This window comes from Gouania willdenowi, chromosome 6 (genome assembly GCF_900634775.1).
Source record: "Gouania willdenowi chromosome 6, fGouWil2.1, whole genome shotgun sequence".
In the NCBI taxonomy this organism is placed as follows: domain Eukaryota; kingdom Metazoa; phylum Chordata; class Actinopteri; order Blenniiformes; family Gobiesocidae; genus Gouania; species Gouania willdenowi.
The window spans coordinates 39346007-39360486 of NC_041049.1; the positions used below are offsets into that span (position 1 = coordinate 39346007).

The following is a 14480-nucleotide window of genomic DNA, read 5'->3' on the forward strand; positions in this document are numbered from 1 at the left end:
GGAGAAGTCTTGGCTACGTTACAGGAAGGAGCTAGTTGTACCCCAACTTTAGATTATTTCACCACTCGCGAATACTGAAAAACCTTAGAAAAAAAAAAAATTGAAAAAATATAAAAAGTATTGCATCAGAAAAATATTTATTTTTGAAAACATAATATCTATTATGAGGCCAATATCAAAAAGTATTAATCTGATCAAACTAAAAATGTACAGTGTTACTATTGAATAAGAAAATTCAGAATTTTTTTTAGACTGAAGTGCGTGGGCCATTTGTTGAAAGGACATAGAATGACTCCTATGGTACACATCCCACAATGCATTGCACCAAATTTTTCCAACGGTGCTCATAAACAGTGGAGCTCAAAACAAACTTCCGATTGGTATTTTGATTTTTGTTTTATTTGATATACTGTACATTCAGTGTGATGTAGCCATCACGTAATACGACACATACACGTAATAAATAAAACTGAATAATTGCTGAAACACAACGCTGCATTACACAAGGTGACTGATAACAAGATAATTCCACCTTTACAATGAATGGCCATGGTGGCATTTGTAGTTATGAAGGCCAGAGGTCATCCTGGACAGTGAGCTGAGTCAGGCCTCCATACATTAGCCCTGACTCCATATACAGACAGTTATCTCCATAGTGCAGCATAAGCCTTGTAACACGAGCCCTCAGATGGGACTGCAGGTCATACATCACTCCATTGGTAACGCAAACCCTCTCTGCAAAGTGACTTTCTGTCCTGTGTCTCTGCAGCTCTCAGACGTTCACTTACAGACACCTACACCTAGTCCTCAACCCGAGATAATGACCCACACCTACACCCAGTCCTCACGCCCACATAATCTCCCACACAGTGAAAGGACTTTGTCTTTTTATCTACATTTTAAAATAATTCTACATAAATGTTTGTTGTAAAGGGTTGTCCTTCCTTAATGCAGATGACTTCTTTCTCTGTGTTGAAAGCTTAATGGACATTGGTGTGTGTGTGTGTGTGTGTGTGTGTGTGTGTGTGTGTGTGTGTGCGTGTGCGTGTGTGTGTGTGTGTGTGTGTGTGTAAAAACGTGTGCTGGGAGCTACACAGAGCCACCCACGGTCTGTGTGTGTTCTCCATCAGCTTCACTGACCTACTAAGGGAGGAGTTGAGCAGATGAGCTTTGTTCATGTTTAATTGGTCACAGCTCGCAGCCATACCCCCATTTTAACTGGTATAACGCAGTATAATCCAACGTGCAGCACAGCGTTATGTGTGACCGCTGAGGCACGGGGGGTTTTTGGGGGGAAGGGTTGTGGGGGTCAGAATTACAAAGCTTCTACCTAACAGGAATCACAGCAAAGTTTGTGATGTAAAACAGGAACGACTTCGATTTAGGTGTAATGTTTTGTAAATGAACATGAACGTTTGGCTTCTTTCCGTCCTAATAGCTTCAGCTTCTGCTTCTCCAAACACCTGATACGAGTCCTAAAAAACCAAAGCCGCCCACAGCCTCATTCTGGAAATCAGGAGCTGCTGTCGCTGTGTTGTGTGGGAGAACGATTAACAAATTGTTTGCTCTTTAGCAGATGAGTGTGGCAGTTAAGCCAGGGATATGTCACCTTTCAGCAGGAAGCCTGGGACCAGACCCTGACTGAGGATGCTGTGCCACATGGATGCATGGTAGAGAGAGTCGCTACACTTCTCCTTGGTCATTGCCACATTCAGAGTGTATTAAAGGGATCCGCCACTGTTTTTACACGATTGATCTAAAACCTTTTTACATGTCCTTATATGATTAACGAAACACATTATTATGCCCCATATTCATTTAAATGCCTTTAAAATGGGATTACTTTACAGTTTTAGAGCCTGTGTTCCTCCATCTTGAAATCACGTATTTGATGATGTCACACGGCCCCACTGACATAAACATCCCATTGTTTTCTATTGGAGTGAAGCATTCAGCCTGCTTTTAGGATAATTTAGCAGTTTTTTAGATCATTTAGTAGCTTTTTCAGTCAAAATGACAACTTATGCTGCTTTTGGTTGCTCTAAAAAAAAAAAAACAGAAAGTTAAAGATGTCGATGTAAACCTCTTTTGTTTACCGAAAGAGGATAAAAACAGAAAACATACAGTTCTCTGTTTTAACATACAGTATCCCCTCCCAGAGGAGAGTTTACCGATCCAGGAGAGGCCAAGGCCTACGTCAAGAATCGTATCCTGCCTGCCTGTGACAGTCAAGATGTCGGCTGAGTAGCATTATCCTACTCTATGTCAATGGATTAATGACTCAATGTTTGTGCCCCCTGTGGGTTAACTTTATTTTTTCCGAAAAATATTATTCATATATTTCTATTATTGTGTATATGTCATATTGTTCATAATATTCAATAAGAATAAGAACAGGTTATTGAGCTAATTAAGTTTATCAGATATCCTTTGATATATTTTTATAATACTGCCGATCCACGTTCTGAGCAGGTTTACATGCTACTGGTTGGGAGGGAGGGATGAGGTCATCTCAGATTTGGGGGGAGAGAAGTTCAAGGGCTTTATTTTTTTGTTGTTTTTTTTCCCAGCTGCAGTGCTATTTGCATTTTACGTTATTATATTGTTGCATATCTTCCCTGATTGTTTTCAAGTGTGATCATGACTACCTCTAGTTTGATGCAGACTGCTGCACCTGGATCCCGCCCTACTATTTTTATTTCCTGGAATGTGAAAGGACTAAACAATTTGGTTAAGCGCAAAATAATATTTACTCATTTGTCAACCCTAAAACCAGACTTATTTGAGCTCAACACATAGTAACAGGTTCATACGAAGTTGCCTTCCCCAGGTCAATAAAAATGTTCCTTTTGTTTCCACTAGTGTAAAAAGTAATGTCAATGGCCGCTTTGTAATAGTTACTGGTAAACTGCATGACACTTCCATCATTTTGGAGAACGTCTATGCTCCAGCTTGGGACAATCCACAATATTTCATGAGACTGATTGATACGCATTACCTGATTTTTGGTGGGGACATGAATTTAGTACTTGATCCTAATCTTGATAGGTCCAAACTACGTCAGTCTGCTGAGGTTTCCAAGTCAGCATCAGTGCTTACCACCTTTCTTCTAAACTATGGTATCTCTGACCCACTGCGTGTCTCTGAACTCACTGCAAAAATCGACTCTTTTTTCTCTCCTATACATCATTCGTACTCCAGAATTGATTGTTTTCTGTTGGACAATACTCTTATCCCAAATGTTACCATGTGTAAATACCATACAATTCTGGTTTCCAATCATGCACCTGTACAGGTAGATATTTTATTACCAAATGTCGTTGCCACGCTGCGCTCTTGGAGATGTGACTCTACATTACTGTCAGATGAAGACTAAATTGATTACATTTCATATCAAGTTTTTTCTGGAGCTGAACAACACTCCAGATCTTTCAAAATGTTCTATCTGGGAATTGCTCAAGGCATATCTTGGTGGCCAAATAATTTCTTTTTCTACTTGAAAAAAGAAAAAGTGTGACGAGAGACTTCGGGAACTGACAGAGCTCAAAGAAGACCTTGATGCACAATATGCAAATAATCCATCTGCGTATTTATATAAACAGAAGGTCTTGCTACAGTCTGAATTTGAAACACTTTCGATCACAGAAACAGAAATGCTCTTACCCAGAACAAGAAACCATGTATATGAACACAGGGAAAAGTCAGGGAGACTTTTCTCTGATCAGTTTCGTCAGTCTATTTCACACCACTTAATATCAGATGTAAGGTTAGATTCAGGTCAGGTGGCTTCAGACCCTCAAGAGATTAACATGGTTTTCAGGCAGTTCTATCAGGATCTCTAAACATCCCAAGTTACTCACAGGCTGACTTGGACTCCTTCCTAGACAGGGTAAACATTCCAACTATACATGATTTACTCAAAAGACCCATTACAAGGGGGAATTATTACAAGCAATCAAATCCTTACAAATTGGTAAAGCACCTGGCCCTGATGGTTTTTCATGTGATATTTACAAGGCATTTGAAGGGCAAGTTACTCTCTTTGCTTGGTGAGGTCTTTTTATAAATCCATACAACGACTTTGTCTCAAACCCTATTCCAAGCCACAATTTTGGTAATATTGAAAAAGGACGAAGACCCTCAAAAATGTGGATCCTATCGGCCAATTAGTCTGTTAAACATAGATTATAAGATTCTAACTAAGGCTCTAGCACTTTGCCTGGAAAAGGTAGCACCAGCCATTCTCCATGAAGACCAGAGGGGCTCTATAGTCAACCATCAGTCATATTTTAATGCCCGACGCCTATTTAATGTTTTGTATTTGGACCACTCGACCGATCACTTTGATAGTTTCACTCAATACCAAGAAGGCTTTTGATTGTGTTGAATGGCCATACCTGTTTTCTGTCTTGAGCAAATTTGGTTTTGGCCCCAATTTCACGTCCTGGATCAGGGCTTTGTATTCATCATCTCTATCCTCTGTCCGTACCAATAACATTACCTGTGATTATTTTCCTTTATACAGAGGCACTCACCAGGGCTGCCCCCTTAGCCCTTTGCTGTTCAATCTTGCAATAGAACTATTAGCAGCTGCGCTCAGAGCGAGTCCAGGAGTTCGGGGATCACCCGGGTAACACTACTCACAAGTGTTGTTTGTATGTGGATGATCTTCTTTTATATATTACAGACCCGGAGACATCTATTCCTTCAGCTTTGGAGCTCCTCAGGTCCTATGGGCGTTTCTCTGGTTACAGATTTAATTTGGGCAAAAGCATACTTTTTCTCATTAATCAACCAGCTAAGGAGCTGGATTATTCAAAATTGTCATTGAAAAATTAGCTTTTTCCTCATTTGTTTATTTGGGAATTCACCTGTACTTTTAAAGATCTTTTTAAGCATACTTTTGCCCCCCTATTAGAGAAATTTGAATTGGTTTTGGCGCATTGTTCCGTGTTGCCCATCTCTCTCGCTGGAGGGGTTAACACAATCAAAATGGTAGTTTTGCCCAGATTCATATATCTGTTCCAAATGATTCCCCTATTCCTTCCTAAAAAAATTTAACAAAGTAGATGAAGCAGTGTCTTCATTTATCTGGGATAAGCAAGTTCCAAGAATTCATAAATCTTTATTACAGTACAGTACATTACTGGAAGGTGAAGGTCCGCAAACATTATAAAACTATCCACCTGGATTTGAGTATTTAAAGAAGGCAATGGGCCACTTTGGTCCACGAAGGAACTACACTCTAATTCCCTTACATCCTCAGTTGCAATAATGTGTTCTACCTTACCAGTCAGTCATGACATTAGGTTAAAAAATCCAGTGGTTAAAAATTCTTTAAATATTTGGTTCCAATGTTGCAGTCATTTTGGCTTCAAGCAGTTGCTTACCTGTTCCCTTATCACATCAAACCCTCTTTTCCTACCAGCCCTGAGTGACTCTAGTTTCAAAATCTTGCCTAATAAAGGAATTGTATATCTTTCTGATCTTTTTGTTTGGTGGTAATTTTTGTCATTTGAAGCGCTGGCCAAAGATTTTGATACACCTAAAACTAATTTTTGTAGGTACTTACCGATCCGTAGCTTCGTAATTAAACACTTCACCACTTACCCAACCCTACTGACCGTTTGCCCTCTTGAGGAATGTTTGCACTCTTGTCTCATGGCAAAAGGGCAAATCTCTTAAATATACAATTCACTTCATCATATAAAACCTGAATCTTTGTCCAAGGTGAAAAATGCTTGGGAATTGGATATGAACCAACAGATCCCTGATGATGCATGGGATATTTGCATCAGTCAGGTTTATTCATCTTCGATTTGCATACGGCTGAGCTTGATACAGTTTAAAGTCTTTCACCGGGCTTACTTAACAAAACCAAAGTTGGCCAAAATATATAATACTTCTGATGATAGATGCCGGAGGTGTAAACAATCTCCCACCACTATGTTGTGGGAGATTGTTTATTCATATTTTCTGGTCCTGCAGTCACTTGAACGGGTTTTGGAATTAAATCTTTAAAGCGTTTTCTTATGTGTGTAAACAGACACTCGACCCTAACCCAATAACAGCAGTGTTTGGTGTTATTCCAAACCAAAATGGTCTAACTTCATTTCAAACCAATGCAGTTGCTTTTTCCTCTCATTTGGCCCGAAGGTTAATTCTCCTGAAATGGAAAGATTCACGCCCCCCTCCTTTATTCACTGGGTGAGAGAAGTAATGTTCTGCTTACAGATGGAGTACTTAAAAAACAGTTTACAAGGGTTGCAAAGTAAATATCATGAAACATGATAATCTTTGATTGAATTTGTGGAGAAGTTGACATTTGCTGATGTCTGACACGATATGTATGTATATTAAACTGAAATATTCAAAATAAAGTTTTCCAAAAAAGAAAAGGTGGCGAATCAACAGAGATATTTAGCCTCAGAGTGCTTCAGGTTTTTGTCCTTGTAGGTTTCAAATGTATCTTGGGAAACTTGGAAGTATACTTCAGTGGGAACGCTCATCATCCTAGTCATACTTATAATATATAGTAGACACTATATACTCATAAAGTTATTAGTGGAGAGTACGTATGGGACATTTACAACACAGCCAAGCTCTAGGTTTAAAAGACAAAAGACAATCATGTTCAAGTCTTTCACAGAAACAAATAGCAACACGTTGATTCCTACGGGGCCGACGTGTCAATCAGAGAGTCTATCAATGTCTGTCCTCAGGAACAAATGCCAAGAAGACAAAATAAGACATGTATGACTGAGAAGCTGCTCTGACTAAAAACACCTTCAGAGGAGCTGCGGGCTTCATCAGGACCCACGTCACCTCTGACGGACCCCGTGGCAGACATCAGAGTCTGGCACCAGCTGGTAAGAGTGACCCGGGCCCTGTGGGTCCACAGAGCCACTGTCTGCTTGGATCAGCTCTCTGTGGGAGAGGACACGCCCCCAAGACCCCTCTGTGGACGGCTGATGGTGCAAAGGCCTCACCCACAGGCTCGGACTGACCTTGAATGCCACAGAATCCATTACTGATCCTGTTTAGTGGTCAAAATACAGCACGCCAGTGAGCAAAATGGATCTGGATTTACTGGAAAATAATTCTAATCAATAGCAGGAGTCGTGGGTCCAGTTTTACATCACTTATCAGTTCTTCTATAGCTCATATATGTAATCTTTTCTCCGATAGGATTCACTCAGAATTTTAGGAATGAGTGAAAGCTGTAAAATGATAGTTTTTCTTTGCGTTACTCCCTGAAGTCTCAGTGTGAGAGCTACTCTGAGCCCACGGGCGTTTACAAAATGAGGCACAGCGAGCGCAGGCAGCCCTTCTAATGACTGGTACCATCAGCCCAGTGAGCCACAAAAACAGCACTGACAGGGTTTTACTTGTATATTTACAGACACATTAAATAAATACATGTCCTCCTTATTATATTTAGTGAAAGCAGCTAGGGGTGCAAAGTGTATTTTCTATGTTTCGATGTTAGAGGTGGTACGATATGATATGATAGATGATAAAGGGTTAAGGAGGAAAAAAAACAAAATTGTAGTTAGAAAATTAACAATGACCTTAATTAAGGGTGTAACAATTCATCCATTAGATCAATGAATCGATTTCTATTCCTACAATCCAACTACATTGATTTGTGCTCGGCTAGTTGTCCTCCCTGATAACAGATACCAAACTAAAATAGTTTTAAAAGCTAATCACTCGATCATATCGATACAATGAAACAACTCATTTTAAGCACAGCAGACTTTATATGGATGTGTTTTAAAAGCCACTCACTGTGTCCACCACCAGGCCATTCTGGCAGCGTTCACTGCAACAGCAACAGCACATGTAGCGTTAGCATTAGCTCTGCAGAAGCCTCATGATAACCATCATATTAAAAGGAAAAGTATCAGGTTCAACCACTGCTCATTTAACCTCAACACATCATTGTTGATATTAATATTGTATTATTTTGATGTATAAAAATAAACAGAAGACTCAGGTAAACCTAATACATATTTTTACTGAAAATGAGAGCAGAAAAGTTAACATCCTGTTAATTTCAGCTAAAGTTGTCACCAACAACACATCATGATCTAAATCGAATTGTTAAAACAAATGCTACTTTTACCTTTCTCCAACAATTTAACTCTGGACATACTTACACACTGACTCTGAGTAAGAAATTTTTAACTCAATAGGAATGTAAAAAAATGAAAACAAACCATAACAAGCAGGTGTTTGATATATTGCGTAGATTTATTTATTTTTATTTCACCCCTCCCCTTGCGATACCACTCTTACCCTTGACGATACATCTTGTGATGTTTTATTATTACAAGATCTTATCGCATGATATATCGTCTCATATTGTCTTTATTATAAATGTATATATACTGTATATTTTGAGAGTGATGCAGTTCAAAACCGAGGTTAAGTTCATGTGATGAAGCCCCTCCCACATCATTTCTAACCTCTCATGTCATGAAATACACTGCACATATCCAAATAGAAATGTTTGTTGTTGATATCCTGCACGTTTCTCTAACTGAGGCTTCTCAGCTTTCCATGTAGCGGCGTTATCTCATTAGCCTACTTTAGGCCCAATTTCCTCTATTGCAAGAAAAGTTAACAACACAGTGACACAGACTGCTACAATGGGGAGTGTATGCTAATAGCTATTCCCTCATGGTTGGGAGCGAGCCCCGGGGAGAAGGCATGGTGCGTTTTATGACTCCAGGGGAAAGAAGGAGGGAAAAATACATACGCATACATCACTTTGTAGCAACGCTTTATTTTAGCACAGCAGCCTATTGTCACAGCACATTCTTTGCTGAGCCAGCGAAAACACGCTAAATTACAGAGTGAAGTGCCTGCTTTCTGCTGATAAACTTTCTCAAAAAATATACAGTGAAACACTGAGAATGTGATGCAAACAATGGACTTTGTGAGTCACATTTAGAATCAGCTGCACTTTTCAGAAGAACAAAAGAGGGAAGATCTTTGTGAAGGCCTCAGTGTCACCTCATGTAACATGTCAACATGTTTTCACTGTAAAGCAGAGACACGATCAGAATCCAGCTCTGCTCTTGGATCAGTTAACAACCTCTGATCTGATCTTGCTTAAACAAACAGGACACATAACAGAACTCTGATTAACTCCATCTGACTCCGCTACCATAGGTGGCGCTGTATCCTCTACCAAGAAGGAAGACGTCAACTGATGAAAATAGTTTTTTTTTCAGTTTTCTCCTGTTAACGTATTTTTACATTGTCCTGCTCGCCATGTCTGATTGCTGTCGCGGCAACGTGCCTAAATGCACTATTATCTCAACTGTCAATCATGTTATCTAAGTGTGTTAATTTGGGATATAACATAATAGGCTCACCAAAATAACTCACGATACGAAATACTCAAAATACAATATAAAAAATGAAAGAAACAAATCCCCAATGAAGATTACACAAGATGAACACTACCACACACTTTCCACAACTTTTGCAAACAAAAAATGAATGAAAAAAAATTACCAAACTACCTACATATTTTTAATTATTTCTTTTACATAAAAGTTTTGAAAGTTTCTGTCTTGAGGCCTTTATACTTTTGGCTCAAAATGCACAAATACAATAAAATAATTTCAATAAAAAAATGCACTTCAATCAAAAAAAATATTTTCAATTTAAAAAAAATGTCAATAAAAAATACTTGAATATTTAAGTGTATAAGTCACAAAAACACACACACACACACACACACTCTTAAGCTGTGGGTAAAAACTAAGTTGGGACCCTCCCAAAGTCAAAGTCAGGTGTCACATTAATAATTGGTCCACAGGGTGGATTTTTGCTTTGCACTGATTAGAAACAAACACACACACAGCGATTATTGTAACCAGCTCAAATTATCCTGAGGTTGTTTTCTCCTCATGTGGAGCTGAAAAATCTAAAGATATCTGTGTCTGTTTTTCTTATTTCATTATTAATTCCAAGCTGTTTCCGACACTGTTTTCCTGTTTCGGAGTTTATATTTAACCGGAGCAGACAGAGTGGATTCCAGCTCTCTCCCTCTTTGTGGGAAGCCATAACCAGCGCAGCCAGGGCAAAGAAGGGTGCTGTGTGTCCCATCTGACCCACCCTGCAAATGAGAGGGTGCTGTAGTCCTAATTACTACCAAACAGCTGCAAACACACAGCGTTAAAAGGGACAAGCCCCACAGTGTGGGGAGGGCACAAGCAGCTTGCTGTACAACCTTCAGCTCACTCCCACGCCGCGAGGCCCCCGCTACGGCCCGGCGCTCCTGCTGCCTCATCAACTTCCACGACTGAAATTGCAGGGTGGCAAGGGAGCGATGTCTGAAAATATGAATGTCACTGCTCCTGTTCACCTGCTGCGTCCTCGGGGACGGAGGTACGTCTGTTTGGATCCATGCAAACCCTGACAGCTGCTCAACTTTGGTCCAAAGCAGAAGAAGGAGAACTCGTAGACACTGACCTGACGGTTCCGTTCATCCATGATCCTGGTGATCTGTATCTTCTTCCGCCCCATGGCTTCGTCCCGTCCAGTCTCTCTGACACCTCGGTAATATCAGGAAAATGATGCACCCTCTTATCTCACTGAACTAGTACATCGCTGTGCTTTCACACGCCGACTCTTCTCAGTTCACACTTTAATCTTCAGCCAAACTCACTGAGACCTGAAACAGAACCAGAGATAAAAACGAAAGAGATCAAGAAAAGGGGACAGAATAACAAAAGGTAAAACATGTGTATGTAGCACTTCAACCAGTGCTAAAGTCAAAATAATTTAAGCTTCACTGTTGATGGATGTTTTATAACAAGTTGGAAACACTGGATAATAACCCAATCAGGTTTTTTGTAGGTCTATTTTTTTATCTTTAAAGGAGACATATCATGCATTTAAGTCCTTCCTTTTTTACATATAAATAATACAGTTGTGGTCTATATAAAGCGGAACTGCAATGCTTGGGTCTGAATTCCTCATTATTATAGCTCCACAGACCCCTTTTTTACCCCTTTTCTGATGTGCTTCTGAGAGCAACTCATTTTGGTGCGGTCTCTTTAAATGCAAATGAGACACTCCATTCCCCGCCTCCTCTCCAGGTTGCAGAGGTGACACTCGGTTCAACTCCACCCTGTTCGGCCATTTTTGTAGTTTGATAGAAGAAATACGATTATTTATCAGCGCAGAAAATGTTTATTCACACGTTATTTACACAATGTCAACAACAGAAGACTTGTCCATCCAGCTTTACATGTTTGAGCCAGAGTCTGACCCAGCGGAGCGAGATGAAAATGAAGATGATGAACCTGCAGAACCCTAACAAGTGAGCTAACACAAGCACTGAGCTAACGCTAGCGCCAAGCTAACGTCACGAAATGCATTTTAATAGTCTTTTCGGAGACAAAAACGGCAAAATGAAATGACTAATGAAAACTTTAGACTTAAATTAAATCACGTAGGCCATACCATCAAGGATCTAAAACGAGCACACAGCGCTAACATATGAAGACGGTGCAACTGCTAATGCTAACAAAACAATGACAGGGACGTCTTATCATCACACTTTTTAGCGTTATTTACAGCTTACCGAAGTGTTCTGTTTGTTGTCTCCAAAGATAGAAGGAATTGAACCCTCAATCAGACAAAGTCTTTCGGCAAATCCTTCTTTATACTGGCGGAGGTTGCTGAAGATATCTACGGAGCACCTGAACAGACTAATTTGAACTTTTCTGTACTTCTAAACACTCTAAATATACAACAAAATGCATTTAAGGGCTAAAAAAGTGGATTTAGCATGATATGTCCCCTTTAAACAAAAACCATGAAACGTTTCAGTAGGTATCTGGACAAGAAGCTAATCTTCACTGGCCATTATTCAGTCCAGACAAAAGACGCAATAACTATTTATAAAACATGGATTGAGTCTATAGCTGCATTTCTGTGTAAAATCTAACCCTCAAATATTGCAAAAAAGTTTTTAGTCTTTCAAGAGGAGGTTTTTCCAACATTGCCATATTGAAATGTTTAATGGAAACACTTTTTACACAATTATACATCACAGGACGTGACGTACCTGGTCACATGACCACTTCTCTCTGAGAAAACATGGAGTGGTAGAAGAGGAGACCCAGACATTATTAGGATTAGACTTAAAACTTATTAAAACTTTTATTAAACGTTGAAACAAAGAAATGCAGAGTGTTATAAGGTAGTTTGGAGCGTCCATTTTCCTGCAGAGAAGTCTCATGGGATGAGATTTCACCAGAGTTACCAGACTCCAAAACAACCTTCAAAAGAAACACCTTCAAAGAGACATTAGACTTTGTGGAAACTTTAGAAATATCACTTTTATTTTGAGATAAACTGTAATGAAAACAGCTAGTGACAAATTGTGGGCAAAAAAATAACCTTGCAGATAGGAGAGAGTGAAAAACAGTTACGGGACGCAAGCTTAGGCTTGATCACCCTGTAGCCGGCCACTTTTGATGAGGATGTCTAGTGTTAAACACCCTCTGATTCAAAGGAACACTACTGATGATGCGTCCCAAAATTACATCCTTCCAATTTCTGAGACACAGCTCTCACACCACTCTCAAATGGTAAACCTCATGTGACCACAATCTTTTGGCACAAAAGACAGTTTAACATCACGCCCTGTGTTTAATGGTTCTGTGGACATTTTTGAAATACTACTTTTATTTTGCGAAAAACTGTAATTGAAACACAGCTTATGTTCTTACTGCTGCTCAACGATGTCCTCAAAGCTTCTTTTAAGTGTTTTTCCTCCAAAAACAACTAAAATGTTCCCAAACTGAGTGACTCCATCAACCACAAACTTTCTTGACCATCATCAAAAACTAAAGGTAGAACAGGTTCTAAAGGTGATGATGAACATATCTGTATAATTTTTAAACCTGGGCAGTAGTTTGGAGAACAGTTCCCTGAGGATTCTCTGCTTCACTGTAGGCAGAGATTTTGCTCCGTCCCTGGAGGCACATCCATCACTTATACACAGCAAATAGAAAATGTCTAAACAACTGTCCTTCCCCCGCGGGAACAAATGCAGAAAGGTTAACAAGTCGGGCCATTAGATGCAGTCAGCAGTTGTGAGGCGAGCGAGCTCCAGGCTGTACTGGCAGTGAAAAGGAAAATGACCAGTTCCAGTAGCACACACTCATTATTGGTTACAGATGGACTGGCATTATGGTGTCTGGCAGTCTGAACTGGGTCTCCAGTGGAGGCAAACTGGACTGAGATCATCCTGCTAACTACCCACGCATGGCTGTCTGAGCCAGGAAAGTAATGAGGAATTTAACCCCGACCACATCACAATGGAGCAGAAATGTTGTGTTCATTTGGAAAGACTAAAGTGAGAGTAACTCTACCAAGATACATCCGTGTTCAAAATGTCACTATAATACCACACGTGTAAGAAGATCTGAGTTTAATGATGACTTGATTCACAGCCGATTGTCACAGCAACGATCAATAAAAGTGACAGAATGCTTGGCCTCATCATGTCCTTTATTTGCAAGAAAAAAAGAGAGATCACCATAAATGTCAGGATAATGTCTTTGCCATGATAAAGTATTTCACTCTGTGAGCACTTTGTTTGATCCACGGGTGTTAGCGTAGCTTAGCTGTGGCTCTCTGACGTATATTAACCATAAATAAATACCTGTTTGTAATGATTGGTCTGAAGGTGATTAGTGAGCAGATGATGCTTCTTTAAAGAGTAACTCAACCACCGAAAATAATTTTTCCTGCTGAAATCAAATGTATTGGGAATAATAGTGCTGTTGATTGATCCTGGTCCAACTCTCAACATTTTAGTCAAACTATTTCCATTTGTCATATTTTGTTGTAAAATGTCAGAGTGACTACCCTCTATGGGTTGAAAACAGGCTATTACATTTTTTTTTTTTTTTTTACTATTGGCTTAGAACAAGATTTAGTGACGTCATTGAACCATCGTGTTTCACAAACAAGCACTGTTAGCTCCGCCTCCTCCAATAAAAACTATCATCTGTGGACTCAACAATCTCTACAACTGCATCAGAACCAGTGCATACATGTGACTAATCATTAGTGATTTTAACAGTCTATGTACAGAGCTCAAAGCTGATCAAATCACAGGGAGCTGAGGCATATGTAAAGTTGTTTACTGAAGGCCCAAACATGTTCCAGACCCAAACACACACTAACTTTTTTACTATTTTGAGGAGCTGACATGTCCACCAGATAGGATGTATAGCAGATATTTTTCTATATTCTGAGAGAGTAGGTGGAGCTGTATTACTATACCAATTTTCAGTTTCCTATGTGGTGTAATTCCTGAGATATTGGAAGCTGAGTATGGAAAAAAAAATAAGGACGCAAAAAAATCCACAAACACACGCCTCACTTAATTGTCCATATCTCAAAAAGTGATCAGCCAATCTAACTGAAAATATACAGTG

The 14480-nt window shown here is 39.6% G+C and overlaps 1 protein-coding gene across 3 annotated transcripts in view; it reads right to left on the reverse strand.

Annotated features, from left to right (window-relative positions):
- Positions 1-14480, reverse strand: part of mef2aa (myocyte enhancer factor 2aa) — a 103596-nt gene that overhangs the window by 55244 nt on the left and 33872 nt on the right. For all 3 annotated transcript variants that reach the window (XM_028450755.1, XM_028450756.1, XM_028450754.1), the window contains exon 2: positions 10492-10693. In XM_028450755.1, the coding sequence (XP_028306556.1) occupies positions 10492-10545 (54 nt within the window). In that variant the 5' untranslated portion in view covers positions 10546-10693. The remainder of the gene's footprint in view (positions 1-10491; positions 10694-14480) is intronic.